The sequence below is a fragment of the Peromyscus eremicus genome, chromosome 23 (assembly GCF_949786415.1).
Source record: "Peromyscus eremicus chromosome 23, PerEre_H2_v1, whole genome shotgun sequence".
NCBI classification, from domain to species: Eukaryota; Metazoa; Chordata; class Mammalia; order Rodentia; family Cricetidae; genus Peromyscus; species Peromyscus eremicus.
Genome location: NC_081438.1, coordinates 23899672 through 23913272, shown reverse-complemented (window position 1 = coordinate 23913272; position 13601 = coordinate 23899672). Strand labels below are relative to the sequence as shown.

Below are 13601 nucleotides of genomic sequence, written 5' to 3'. Positions count from 1 at the left end.
AGTCTGTCATGGCAGCTGTGTGGTCAAGCCGTTTGGGGGCCCCCCACAGTATCCCATTGCTCTGGCCTCTCCAGTATCTTGGGGTCTCCAGGGCAATCCTGGCCCCTTCTGTGGGCCTCCATGCAGGGACACCCCTGACACACGCCTGGCCTCAGCAGCTTTCCTTAGCCATGGAGGGAGATTCCAAACCCCTCTCTTGTATTCTTGACGCTAAAGCCAGAACCACGTGGCCGAAACTCTAAGTTCTTCTGTTTGATGGGGCTGCACTTGCCCCAGTCCTCCAATTACGTTTTCATCATCAACTTCTGCTTATGGTTTCTGTCACTCCTCAAGCTTTTCTTTAATTCCTTTTCACGGGTTGAAAGCTTAGCTGGGTGGAGTCTTGCCCTGAGGTCACTACTCCCTTTATTCTATTTAGCATCAGGTTTTTCTATCTCCTTGAGCACTAGACTTAGCTACATTTCTTCTCCTGGTGCCCCTTTCCTCCTCATACTGTACATATTGTACTTCTCTGTCCACCTTGCTCCTTTTCATTAGAGTTCTACCGAAGAGTGATTACTAATAACCTCACGACACAGCCAGTGCTGGGATGTCTGGACATCTCTGCCAATAGCATTCATCCAAAACTCTTCAATTTAACCTCAGGCAGATTTTTAGGACAGGTCAAGAAGCAGCCATATTCTTTGCCAAAAATATCCCAAGAACAGTCTCTAGGCCACGTACTGATAGTCTTCCTCTCTGAAACCTCTTGAGCTGGGCCCCCACGGTTTCCTTGTCCTCAGTACTAGCTTCCATACTCCTACTACCGTTAACCCTTGCTTAAAGCCTTCAATGGAGTCTAGTCTAAAGTTCACGTGGTCAGGCTTGTCACATCAACACCCCACTCCCTGGTACCAACTTCTGTCTTACTGGTAGTGTTCTTTTGCTGTGAAGAGACACCATGACCAAGGCAATAGAAAGCAGCATTTAATTGGGGGCTGGCTTACAGTTTCAGAGGCATAGTCCATTATTATCATCGGCAAGAGTGCTGGAGAAGTAGATGAGAGCTACATCCTGATCCAAAAGCAGAGGGGTGGGGGGAGACTGGCCTGGTGTGGCCTCCTGGGTGTCCACTCTCCAATGACACACTTGGCCACCAACATGGCCACACCTACCCCAACAAAGCTGAACCTCTTAATCCTTCTCAAATAGTGCCACTCCTTGGTGACTAAGCATTCAGATCCTTGAGCCCATGGGGGCCATTCTCATTCACACCATCACAGATGGCTCCAGTTACGAGGCTACTCTTCCTCCCGAATTCAGTTCTTAGTACTCACACGGCAGCTCACAATTGTCTATCTCCAGTCCTGGGGATCCAGCACCCCCTTCTGACCTCCTGGGCAATTGGCATGCACATGGTGCACAGACAGAGACACACATGCAGGGAAAACACCAACACACACGCTTTTCTTTTTTAGACACGGTTCTGGCTGTTTGTGCTGTGTGTAGAGTGACACACTGTATGTTCTTTCTAGGCCTGAGCTAGTTGTGTCCTACCTGCCTCCTGGGATGGCTAGCAAAATCAACACTAAAGGTAAGAGGCAGCACCCCAGGGCATGAACACATGGCGTTCTTTGCTGCTGTTCCTATGTCACCGGAGTCCTGTTGCATTGACACCGTGGGCCTTTGGTTTCTTTCTTTTAAGCTGTTTCACTTCGTGGGTCTTTTTCTTTCTTCTGTTTTCTCTGCATCTCATCGGAAGTTGATGTTTGCATCCCCCCTCATTCATGTCTCCACAGCTTGTTGGCACTCATGTGGAGGATTACACTACCCGTTTAATGCTTCAGGTTTCTTTGAAAAGAGCCAAACTGTATGACTTTTAATACTCCGCGTTTATAGAGCACCTTCCGCGTTTTATAATGCAGCTTGCAAAGGTAACCTTGCACTTTGCCTTACAGCATTGCAGTCCCCCAAACGGCCACGAAGCCCTGGCAGCAACTCCAAGGTGCCTGAGATTGAGGTCACTGTGGAAGGTGAGGTGCTGCACACTTTCTCACGGCTCTTTACCTCACAGTTGTGTGGACTCCGTAACTTCTGTGCATTTGAGGTGTTATGTTGGAAAAGCAGCTGATGCTGTTTATGAATTTTTTTAATGCATGAGTATGTATGTGTGTGTGCGTGTGTGTGTGTGTGTGTGTGTGTGTGTGTGTGTGTGTGTGTAGGTGTGCATTGTTACAGGATATCCCAGGTGTCACCTTCAGGAACATTGTCCACATGCTTGAGAGAGGTTCCCTTTTTAGGCCTAGATCTAGCTGGGGAGTCTGCCCTTGAGGCCCAGGGATGCACCTAGCAAGGGATCAAACTCAGGTCCTCGGGGATGGGAGTCACGCACTTCAGGGACTGAGCTCTCTCTCCCCCCCAGGCATAATTGATGCCTGTTTGTAATTTGTGGGTCCTGTGAAGACGTACTTGAGGAAAACCTCCCGGGTTGTTTTTCCATAATGATAAAGTGAGGCAGATGTAGCACACAGAGATGTTTCCCGTCCTTTTTCCTGTTTTTCCTGCTTCTGGTGGAATGTGTTTATCGGTGTTTGAACGGCAGTGCGCTTGCTCAGAGCAGGTGTGCGTCTTGACGTACCTTCTCCTTCCAGCCTCTGGTGTGCGGCACTGGCCCCTTGGGAAGTTCGTCGTCTAAGATGCCTGACTGACACAGTAACAGGCATCCTGAGCCCACTGCTGGGCACAGTTTCCATTATGCAGAAGGGAACAGCTGCCCAGGGGACTCCTGTCCCTTGGTCCTCACTTTCCGGTGTTCTCTCGGCCGTCCCCACTTAGTTGTACTTGTACAGAGCCCAGCTTCTCAAAGCAAAGTGAGAGACAACCATGTCCAGTGGTTGGTAAATAATGGACCCTGCGAACCGGATTAAACAGCCCTGATGAGCAGTGGCCCATGGGGACAATAAACTTCCTTTGCTGTTTTTGGAGAAGATTTGAGTCCCAGGACTCTGTGCCTTCCTCGTGATCACTTGTAAAGTGCACGTGATATTCCTGTTAGTCCAAAGACTTCACCCAGAAGCCAAGCCAAACCCGGGCTGAGCCCCGGTGACCCGAGCATCATCAGTGATGCTGCATCAGCGGGAGGTTTCGTTCTAAGGTCCTGGTCCACAAAGGAGATGACGCTTCCTTTGGTCTAGTTGCCAGATACATGTTGAGGCGGAGCACAGGAGGCCCCTTCCTGGAAGGCAGGGCTGGGAGCAGAGTGCTGATGATGCAAAGCCACAGCCTGGCTGTGTGTTCTGTTCTCATCTGTGCCGGGTTCAGGAGCCTTTCACCGTCTGTTGCCAGAATCCTAGGGTCAGCTGAGTTAACGTTCAGGTGTGTGTGTGTGTGCGCGTGTGTGTGCATGTGCATGCGTGCGTGCGTGTGCTGTAATTTTTGTTACATTCTAACAACAATGAGCGCCCGGTGACTGGTTCGCCTTTGAATTTTCTCTAGGCCCCAACAACAACAGTCCTCAATCCTCCACCGTTCGAACTCCTACCCAGACCAACGGTTCAAATGTTCCCTTCAAGCCTCGAGGGAGAGAGTTTTCCTTTGGTAAATACATCTTTTATTTCTCTCGATTTCAGCATTTCAGATAAAAAGAGTTAGCGTGTCGTGTCAGCAGGATGGTGGTTTTTCTCAGGTGAGTCAGTGTGTGTCAGATTTTCACATGCAGCAAGAGCCGGGCTGCCGGAGGTTGACTCTGGTACCTTCACTTTCTCCTGTTCTGTGGGTGAGGCTCCTCTTCCTGTGGGCCGTGGACAAAGTGTACACCCCAGGGGTGCCTGAGGACTGTAAGTTGGGTCACTGCATGTACCCAGAGCCGGAGCTGGCACGTGGTGGACACTGTAACAGGCCAGGAGAAGTCCTTTGTTCATTTCAGCATGGGTCAGACTGTTGGTAATCCACCCTGACAGCTTAGTTTAGTTGTATGAGGATTGGAGGGGTGGGCGAGACAGCCGTATTACAAACCTGTGTGTTTCTTTTGTTTGTTGGTTTGTTTTCGAGACAGGGTTTCTCTGTGTAGTTTTGGTGCCTGTCCTGGATCTCACTCTGTAGACCAGGCTGGCCTTGAACTCACAGAGATCTGCCTGGCTCTGCCTCCTGAGTGCTGGGATTAAAGGCCTGCGCCACCACCGCCCGGCCTGTGTGTTTCTTATATGGAGACTTAGAATCCTGTGTGGGTACATGATGTGGAAGGAGTGAAGCCGTCTGTGGGACATGGATGCACTAGGGGCAAGATAGAGGGAAAGAGGGAATGTGCTTATGTACTCTCTAAAACGTCTCTGTCACACAGTGACACACAGTGTGAATGAAGGAAACAGCCCGCTGTGTGTGTGTTCTCCTGGGCTTTGTAAAGCTGCAAAGTAAGGAGACGGAACCAGGGTGTTAGCATGCTCCTCCAGTCCCAGCACTCGGGAGGCAGATACAGAGTGAGACCCTGTCTCAGAACAGCGTGAATGGAGAAATTAAGTTCAGTCAATGAAACGGTCAGGTTGGAGACCTTGCTGACCGGTGGCTGCTGCTCTCTCTTACAGAGGCCTGGAATGCCAAAATCACAGACCTGAAGCAGAAGGTGGAAAACCTTTTCAACGAAAAGTGCGGTAGGTTTGTCTGGAAACATCGATTATGAAATAGTTCTCTAATAGAAAGGGTGTGAATTTGATGTTCAATGTCTTCGGAATTGGGTTTCAGCCTTCCGTTTCTACCCATTTTCCTGAGTATCAAGAATTCCAAAATCCTTTTCCAAAATTAAAATGAATATGATTTTTCCCATAAATAAGGATTTGTAGTTGCTGCAGAGTGTTGCGAATGGCTTTCTAAGTCGTGCTACGGAACGAGAGTGTCGTGTGTTACAGGGGAAGCTCTTGGCCTTAAACAGGCAGTGAAAGTGCCGTTTGCGTTGTTCGAGTCCTTCCCGGAAGACTTCTATGTAGAAGGCTTACCCGAGGGGGTGCCCTTCCGAAGACCATCCACATTCGGCATTCCAAGGCTGGAGAAGATACTCCGGAACAAGGCCAAGATAAAGTTCATCATTAAAAAGTGAGGCCTTAGGTGGAGAAGACGTCCGTGGGCTGGCGTCACAGTGTGGTGGCCTGGGTTGACCAGTGGTTAAGAGTGCCTGCTGCACAGCTTTGAATTCAGACGCCACTTCCCTCTTAATAAGCTGGGAGGAGCCTGTAATCTTAGTGCTGGGGGTTGGACAGAGGCAGGAGGATGACTGGGGCCCGCTGCCTGGGGTGGTCATTGAGCTGCAGGTTCTAGGAGAGATCCTGTCTGAAAGAGAGTAACACGGGCCAGCTGGCGCCCTCCCCCGGCCTCTGCACACACAGGCCTGTGCACCAGCACACGTGTGTACATGCAACACAGGCCCTTTTGTTTGTTTGGAGGCAGGGTGTTATTTGCACATGTTCTTCATGCATGTACCCAGGCAGTGGGCAGTGGGCAGTGGGCGTTTCCTGTTTCTGCTCTTGGGTCTCACACTGATTCTCATGACGTGCTCTCACCTTGGGAAGGAGATGGCCGTGAGACACTGGTGTGTCCAGAGAGGGTCCACCAGCAGTGGAGGCCAGTGTCATTGGCCTGCTTGGGCCCAGGTTGCACCCAAGTGCTGCACATTGTTTGCAGAGCTGCACGCTCCAGCATGCTGCACCTTCCCTGGATGCAGCATGCTGCACCTCCCCTGGGTGGGTGGCTTCCTCTGGGTTAACCAGCCCACGCCTTTTTCCTCTTGCTCGTAGACCTGAGATGTTCGAGACGGCCATCAAAGAGAGCACCTCTTCCAAAAGCCCTCCGAGTGAGTGTCCTTTGAGAACAGCAGCGTGGCAGCTTGGCTCGTGGGCAGTCGTTAATTCTAGAGCAGTGAACGCTGTGCACGGTGTTGCTCCACACCAAGACACAGCAGAGCAGAAAGATGGCCCCGTCAGAAAGTCAGCCTTCTTTAGTGTCTTACTGAACTAAACCAGCATGCAAGTACCAGCCTTACAGGGCCAGGCTGTGGCCAGCTTGTGGCTGACCGTGGGCATGCAGCTTTGGGTTATTAGAGAAAACTCTGACTATACATGTTCTGTCTGAACCCTAATCTTTAGCTTTTGCTTTCAGGGAAGATAAACTCCTCACCCAACATTAATACTACTGCATCAGGTGTGGAAGACCTTAACATCATTCAGGTGACAATTCCAGGTATGATTTCTGCCTGCATCGTGGAGTCTTTTGGACTCCAGAATCCTTCGGGGACAGCTCATGTAGTACAGCGTGTTGTATGTTCACCCAAGCCATGCCTCCGTGCTGCTGAGCACCGCACCTCCATTCAGCCCTGCTCACTCCTCCGGGTCTCTGTTCTTCAGAAAGTCTCTGTGGAGCCTGGAGAGGTGGCTCAGTGGTTAAGAGCACTTGCTATTCCTGAGGACTCTGGTTGATTCCCAGAACCGCATGATGGCTCACAACCATTTGTAATACATTCCCATGGGACCTGATACTCGCTGCTCATCACCTTGGGCACACACAGAGTGCATAGGCATATATTCAGGCCAAACATCCATCAATCTTTAAAAAGATAAAATCTTTTTTAGCCAGGCGGTGCTGGCACACACATTTTACTCGGGTGGCAGAGGCAGGTGGATCTCTGAGTTTGAGGACAGCCAGAGCTACACAGAAATCCTGTCTTAAAAAACCAAGTAAATAAATAAGATCTCTTTAATAAACCATCTGTGTGAAACAGTCGGGGATATTTGCTCAACAGGAATGGAGTTGTAGCCTCTTGAGTTGGTTTTAGAACTTTTTTTTTCCCCTTTTTTAAAAAATGTTATTTTATGGTTATTTCTTTTTGTCTTGATGATGTCATAAAGTGGAAACCCTCCCTTTATTTATTTATTTGCTTATTTATTTGTTTGTTTGTTTATTTTGGTTTTTCCAAGACAGGCTTTCCCTGTGTAGCTTTGGAGCCTGTCCTGGATCTTGCTCTGTAGACCAGGCTGGCCTCGAACTCACAGAGATCCACCTGCCTCTGCCTCCCGAGTGCTGGGATTAAAGGCGTGCGCCACTACCACCCGGCTCCCATTTTTTGAAAGGTCAGGGTCTCATTATATAGTCTTGGCTAGCCTGGAACTCAGGAATCCACCTGCCTCTGCTTCCTGAATGCTGGGAGTAAAGGTGTGCTGTGCCACGCCTGGCTTACAGACCTTTCTAGAAAACACGTGAGTCGTTTGCATGCACGCTCTCCGCTCTCCTCTTGCCTTTTAGATGACGATAATGAGCGACTCTCCAAAGTTGAAAAGGCCAGGCAGTTGCGCGAGCAGGTCAACGACCTCTTCAGTCGGAAGTTTGGTAAGTTTATAACAATCGAGGAAACTGTTTCCATCCAAGCCTTTGAGTAGATTCCCGTCAGGTAGTTGTGAAAGGTTACTGTTCTGTTGGGGAGTTCTGCGTTAAGAAAACATCCGATGTCAGCTGCCCCGCCTGATGATGGCCAGGGTGGCTGCTCGCTCTGTGTCTGATTGCTTTGAAGATGACGTCACACCGGTCCCTGTGCTGTTTGTCTCGCTGCAGGTGAAGCTATTGGGATGGGCTTCCCGGTGAAGGTTCCCTACAGGAAGATCACCATCAATCCCGGCTGTGTGGTGGTCGACGGCATGCCCCCCGGGGTGTCCTTCAAAGCCCCCAGTTACCTGGAGATCAGCTCCATGAGAAGGATCTTAGATTCTGCCGAGTTTATCAAGTTCACTGTCATTAGGTGAGAATTCCCCGCTTAGTCAGAGCGCGTGTGGAGGCCTCGAGGCTGGCACTTCCCAGAGTACTGCCGAATGGAGTCGGCAAAGCAGCGGATGGGTGACGAGGTGACGGGCACTCGTTTAGTCAGACAGCGTTGGATTTCTCTGCCTGAGTTTCCTCACTCGGTCACTGTTTGGTTAGTGCCGCTTCACCAGCCCAGTGTCCTGCCGAGCTCCAGGCTTCGCTCCTGTGGACTCTCTTGGTGTTTTTGGACAGTGTCCCACTGGATCCCCGGCTGGCTGGCTCAGAGCCCCAGAGATTCTCTGCCTTCCCACTTCCGGGATTGCAGGTGTGGGCCACCGTGCCTGCCTGTGTCAGCTTCTCTGATAGGACCTTGCGGTGCAGCCCAAATTGTTGACATTTTCGAGCTGTTTTCTCACGCCGCTTTAATGAAACACCAGAGTAATGGAGCCTACAAAACCTCAAATACCTGTTAATTGTCACGGAAGAAGTTGGTGTCATAGAGCATGTGGTTAGGGCCTTCCCGGAAGCTGATGGTCGGTAGAACTGTCATTTTATCTGATGGCGCCTTTGACACTCCCAGCCAGCCAGCCAGCCACCCCACCCCGCAATGGGGAGCACTTTTTTGTTTTCTTTCTACTTTAGTGAACCTTTTGGTGGGTGTTGGATAGGACAGTGTCTCACCATGTAACTCTGACTGGCTTAGAACCCACTGTGTAGGCCATGATCTCCTCCCGCACTCAGAGACCTGCTCACCTCCCTCCCATGGGCTGGGATGAAAGGCATGTGCCACCATACCTGTCTCGGTTGTGGCACTTTCCAGTAGTGACCTGCATATCTTATCCATAACACATCAAACGCAGCTCACCTTGCCATATGCACTGTACACATTCCCTGTGACCAGTTACCAAATAACTGATGTGTACATTGTATATGATACATATTAACACAACTGGAGTCACTGTCACAAGATAGTAATTTCATATGCATCTTATGTGTGTTTCCTGTAGGTTATAAAGTAGGATATAAATAGCATAAATTAAGCAAATGTTCTTTAAAAATAAAAACATTACATTATACACTTTGTTTTTCCCCTTTAGACCATTTCCAGGACTTGTGATTAATAACCGTGAGTATTTCATGGAGTTTGGTTTGGTTTGATTTGTTTCTTGGGATCCGAGAGTGCACGTGGGTGTGGGTGTGGGTGTGGGTGTGGGTGTGGGTGCAGTGCAGCCTGCAGAATAACAATGATGTCATCCACCTCTTAGTGTGCACCCCGCCTCCTTGTGAAATTGCTCCTGTTGCCTGACTTCCCTCATCCTCACTTAGTCAGAAAATGGTAACTGGGGGAGGGTGGGCGGAAACCATTTTGAAAGGGCTTATTAGGAGCAGGACTTGGCCAGGTCCTGCCTGGGTTAATAAAGCTCCATTATGTAGACACAGCACTGACGTTCAGGAGGACTGTAGGCCACAGAATGCTGGGCCTGGAGGAGGAAAACTGTGATTCCAGTGCTTGAGAGGCAGAAGCAGAAGGATCAGGATAGAGTTCAAGACCAGCCTGGGCCACATGAAACCCTCTCTCCAAAAGGAAAAGGAGGAAGGGCTGGTGATGGACCCACATAAAGGTGGAGAGAACCACCTCCACAGAGTTGTCCTCTGGCCTTCACACGCACGTTGTGGCATGCATGCTCACACAGACTTCATATACACACAATTTTTAACAACCCATGGTAATTTTTTGTTGTCGAATCTCCCTTGCGGATTTCAGTTCCTCTGGCTTTTTTAAGACAGGACACATAGTCCCCCTGGCTGACCTGGAGCTCAACTTGTAGACCAGGCTAGCCTCGAACTCAGAGATCCACCTGCCATCGTCACCGTGACCAGCTCTCCTGCACCTCTGTATGATTTTAATTTCCAAAGAGCATTGTGTTTCGTAACCTACCATTGAGAGGGTCCTATATATGATGCTCAGCTTTATTCTTTGTCCTGTACAGGACTCTGTGGTTCGACTTTATGGTAACTGCTGTGAAATTTGTGATTTTGGTGGCGTCTACTAGGACCATTAGTGTTCTTTTTTCCTCTTCCCTTTTCATTTATTTATTCGCGTGTGGGGTCCTGAGGTGCTCAGAACTTGCCATTTCACGCACAGTGGTCAGAAAGACAACCTGTGGCAGTCGGTTCTCCCTTCCCACCTTAGGGGGCCCAGGGATCGATCTCAGGTTGTCAGGTGTGCAGACGGCCTTTACCTGCAGAGTTGACACGTCAGCATAGGGATGGTCAGGTCACGGGTCAGTAAGTCATCTGACTGTTCCATTTTCTTGCAGAGCTGGTTGATCAGAGCGAGTCCGAAGGCCCTGTGATACAAGGTAAGAGAAGCACAGCGCCCTGCTTACATGGCTGCCCCAAGTCCTGGTTCACACTCTACCTGCTTTCAGTCACAGTGCACACCTGCACACCCTCAAAGTCACACTTGGTTCCTTCCTCTCCTGCCATGTCTGAAGGCCAGTAACCTTCGGGAGACTTGAGCTGTGGCTCCTGCATGGTAACTGGGCCAGACCATGTAAACCTATGATCCCAGGCCATTCATAATATCCTGGTGCTCAAGACCAGGGGCCTAAAATAAAACATCAAAATGAGAGGGCTGCCTGTTGAAGTGTGTGTTTGTGCAGGTGTGGGTGCACATGCATGTGGATATGCACGTGTGGGTGAACATGCATGTGGAGGCTTGGGCCGGAGAGATGGCCCAGCGGTTAAGAGCACTGGCTGCTCTTCCAGAGGACCCTGGTTCAGTTTCCAGCACCCACATGGTGGATTGCAACTGTCTTTTAAGTCCAGTTCCAGGGAATCTGAAGGCACCAGACACGTGCCTGGTAGACACACACGCAGACAAAATAACCAGATAATTACAACAAGAAAGTTGACGGGCTGTTTCCATCCCTGGGGCTTTCTCCTTCCTTCTCCTCCTCCTCCTCTCCCTCTAGGCTCTTTAAATAGTTTAAAGCAGCCTTTGAAAATTGTCCAAACGAGACTTGCTGTGTTTCTCTTTAGAGTCCGCTGAGGTGAGCCAGTTGGAAGTTCCTGCAACAGAAGGTAAGGCCTGGGCCGCTCCCATCCTAGAGATCTGGAGTGACTGGTGCCTCAGGACAGCATGACCGAGTTCACTGTGGTGTTCATGCTGTTACTTCTTGGCCCGGTGGTGGTTTTGTGGTGTTTTTTAACGTGTATGGGTGTTTTTGCCTGCTGTGTGTGGTGACCATGTGTATGCAGTACCCAAGGAAGCCAGAAGGGGGCATCACACACGCATACACACCCCAGAATCTAAGTTAGGTGGTTGTGAACCATACACACACCCCAGAATCTAACTCTAAATTAGGTGGTTGTGAAACGCACGCACGCACGCACGCACGCCCCAGAATCTAGCTCTGGTTGTGACCCTCCATGAGGGCACTGAGAATCGAACTCAAGTCCCCTGGAAGAGCAGCTAGTGCTCTTTATTGCTGAACCGTCTGTCCAGCCCCAGATTGATAAGACTTCTGGAGACTCCAGGCAGGCTGCCTCTGTCCTGCGTGGCTCTGGCTAAATTCTAGATCCCTCTAGCCTAGACATTGCATGACCCCAAGTACACACAAAGCAATATGGAATCTGCTACTTGCAAATCAAGTCATGGGCTGGCTGCGGCTCAGATGAACACTTGGCAGGCATGGGCAAGGCCCTGGGTTCCATAAAAACACATTGGCGGCTTCCAGGCAGATCTTAGGTCTGTGTGGTTCCCTTTACAGGCCGGCAGGCTCACATCAGTAGCGCAGCTCATCATCACCTTTTCTTCCTCTCTAGAAATTAAAGACACGGATGGGAGCTCACAGATCAAGCAGGAGCCAGACCCCACGTGGTAGACCACGTCTCCAGGGTAAGCGCCTCTCCCCAGCCCCCCGGTCCGTACCTACCTGCAAGCAGGTAAGCACCTGCCACTCTGCTTTAGCTCCAAGATGTGGCGGAGGCCACCCTCAGGGGACACATGGCCCTCACAGGCCTGAGTGCAGGCCAGCTGGGAGCCACAGGCCAGAGTCTTCTCTCACTCCGAGATGTAGAAGTGGGTGTATCTGTCATGAGTTCCAGGCCAGCCAGGCTACACAGTGTGGCTTGTCTTGGGATAGAGGGTGGGAGGTAACGTAGAAGAATCTGTATGCCAAGATCACCTCCTCTCTGGACTGACCTCTTCAGGCCAATGACCAGCCCAGCCCCGTGGTTGCTGACTTGCTGAGTGTGACCCAGCCACTAATGGGAGGGTTATCTGTAGCCCGCAAGTGAGGAGGCTGCCTTACCCTGTCAGGTCACAGACGAGCTTTCACAACTGCCTTTGGGCCCGGCACTCTTATCTGATATGTGTGAGGGTGTGTGAGGCTTGTCTTGCCCTGTTGTCCGGTTGACCCGGTGCCTCTTTGTTCTTTTTCTGCAGTTCAGCTTCCAGTGTGAGTGGTGGAGAAGCGCTTTCGGACCCGCCTGCCGGCTCTGTAATATACTTGTATAACAGAAATACCTTCTATACAAACCTTCTTTTCTACTTCTAGATAGAAATGTCTACTTTCTCAGCAGTTCTGTGAATTGAACTACGCAGCAGCGTGACGAGAGGCGCGTGCCTGGCTGGCTTGGGAATGCACTAGAGGAGGATTTCACAGCCGTGCTGGAAAGAGACAGGGAATGGCAGGGACGACTCTTAGATTTTTTTTATGCATTGGGCAGAGCCTTGGGCTGCGGTGCGTATTCCAGTCAGTGGAGATACTCCTACTGGGCATCTTGGCTTCCGCAGCGAAGAAACCCCTGTGCTAGTCAGTGCTTTAGTTCTTCTATTGAAAATCATTTCCGTGATCTTGCACTCGGCTCCCCTCCCTGCCTGAGTGGAGGGCTGCTGTCTGTATGTCTGACTAAGCCTTTGCCTAAGCTCTATCATGGTTCCTCTTGTTCTCACTGTAATTCAGAGCGAGGCTGGCCGCCTCACCCGACGGACGGCCGCAGAGAGAGGACATTCTCAGAGCCTCTTTTCACCCTTACTTTGCAGCAAGTACATGTCTGGGTGTACCCTGAAGGTCAGAGGTCGGAGGTCAGGTATGCATGCTTTAGCAGCTGGATGACTAAACCCTCCCCAGCTGGGAGCCACAGTGGCCTGGGGTGCCCTGGGACGCAGCTCGGGGTGGAGTCGGGCCGGGCTGCGTGTCTGCCCGGTTGGTTGTCTAACCGCCTGTCTGGCCGGGTGTGGGGAGTGAGACAGGCGGGCTCTTGTGCACCTCCGTGTTCACACCCTCTGGGCCTAAAAGTGGAGGCTCCCGGACGAAGCAGTTGTAGGAAATCACAGCTCTCGAGAGTTAGAGGATGTGAGGGCACGGCGCGGCACCACGATGTTCACGATGGGAAATTATATCACACGGTAGCAGAGATAGGCATTTTTATGTGTTCCTTATATTTTACCTCAAATTGTAGATATAGGGTAATAAATAAAATCCATCCATGCCTTTCACACGCAAATTCATTCTTTTTAAGTTCATATGAGTGTCTGGGGAAGGGGGCGTGGGCTGGCGGCAGGAGGAGACAGAGGGCAGGCCGGGGTGTCCACCTTGGTCCCACTCGGATTGGATGCCTTTGTTCCGGGTCACGGGTTCGTCCCAGAGCTGTGCCCAGCCGCTCCACCCCTGTGTCTTACCGCTGTTGGAGACAGAACTGAGGCAAAAGCCTCACCACGGAGGGGACTTTGAGTCCCTGCACTTAGAAGCCATCTGCTGCCCAGAGCAAGGGAAGAATGGAAGATGGTGCCCACTCAGGCTGCGGCCACCCAAGGCTGTGAGGGGTGGCAAGCG

At 50.8% G+C, this 13601-nt stretch overlaps 1 protein-coding gene across 9 annotated transcripts in view; it reads left to right on the top strand.

Annotated features, from left to right (window-relative positions):
- Nucleotides 1-13272, top strand: part of Gtf2i (general transcription factor IIi) — a 95410-nt gene extending 82138 nt beyond the window's left edge. For all 9 annotated transcript variants that reach the window (XM_059249643.1, XM_059249642.1, XM_059249645.1 and 6 more), the window contains 14 exons: nucleotides 1515-1573; nucleotides 1938-2012; nucleotides 3475-3576; nucleotides 4560-4625; nucleotides 4881-5064; nucleotides 5763-5818; nucleotides 6124-6204; nucleotides 7264-7347; nucleotides 7570-7753; nucleotides 8853-8881; nucleotides 10077-10118; nucleotides 10801-10842; nucleotides 11587-11659; nucleotides 12209-13272. In XM_059249643.1, coding sequence (XP_059105626.1) covers nucleotides 1515-1573; nucleotides 1938-2012; nucleotides 3475-3576; nucleotides 4560-4625; nucleotides 4881-5064; nucleotides 5763-5818; nucleotides 6124-6204; nucleotides 7264-7347; nucleotides 7570-7753; nucleotides 8853-8881; nucleotides 10077-10118; nucleotides 10801-10842; nucleotides 11587-11645 — 1063 coding nt within the window. In that variant the 3' untranslated portion in view covers nucleotides 11646-11659; nucleotides 12209-13272. The remainder of the gene's footprint in view (nucleotides 1-1514; nucleotides 1574-1937; nucleotides 2013-3474; nucleotides 3577-4559; nucleotides 4626-4880; nucleotides 5065-5762; nucleotides 5819-6123; nucleotides 6205-7263; nucleotides 7348-7569; nucleotides 7754-8852; nucleotides 8882-10076; nucleotides 10119-10800; nucleotides 10843-11586; nucleotides 11660-12208) is intronic.
- The last annotated feature ends 329 nt before the right edge of the window (nucleotides 13273-13601 follow it).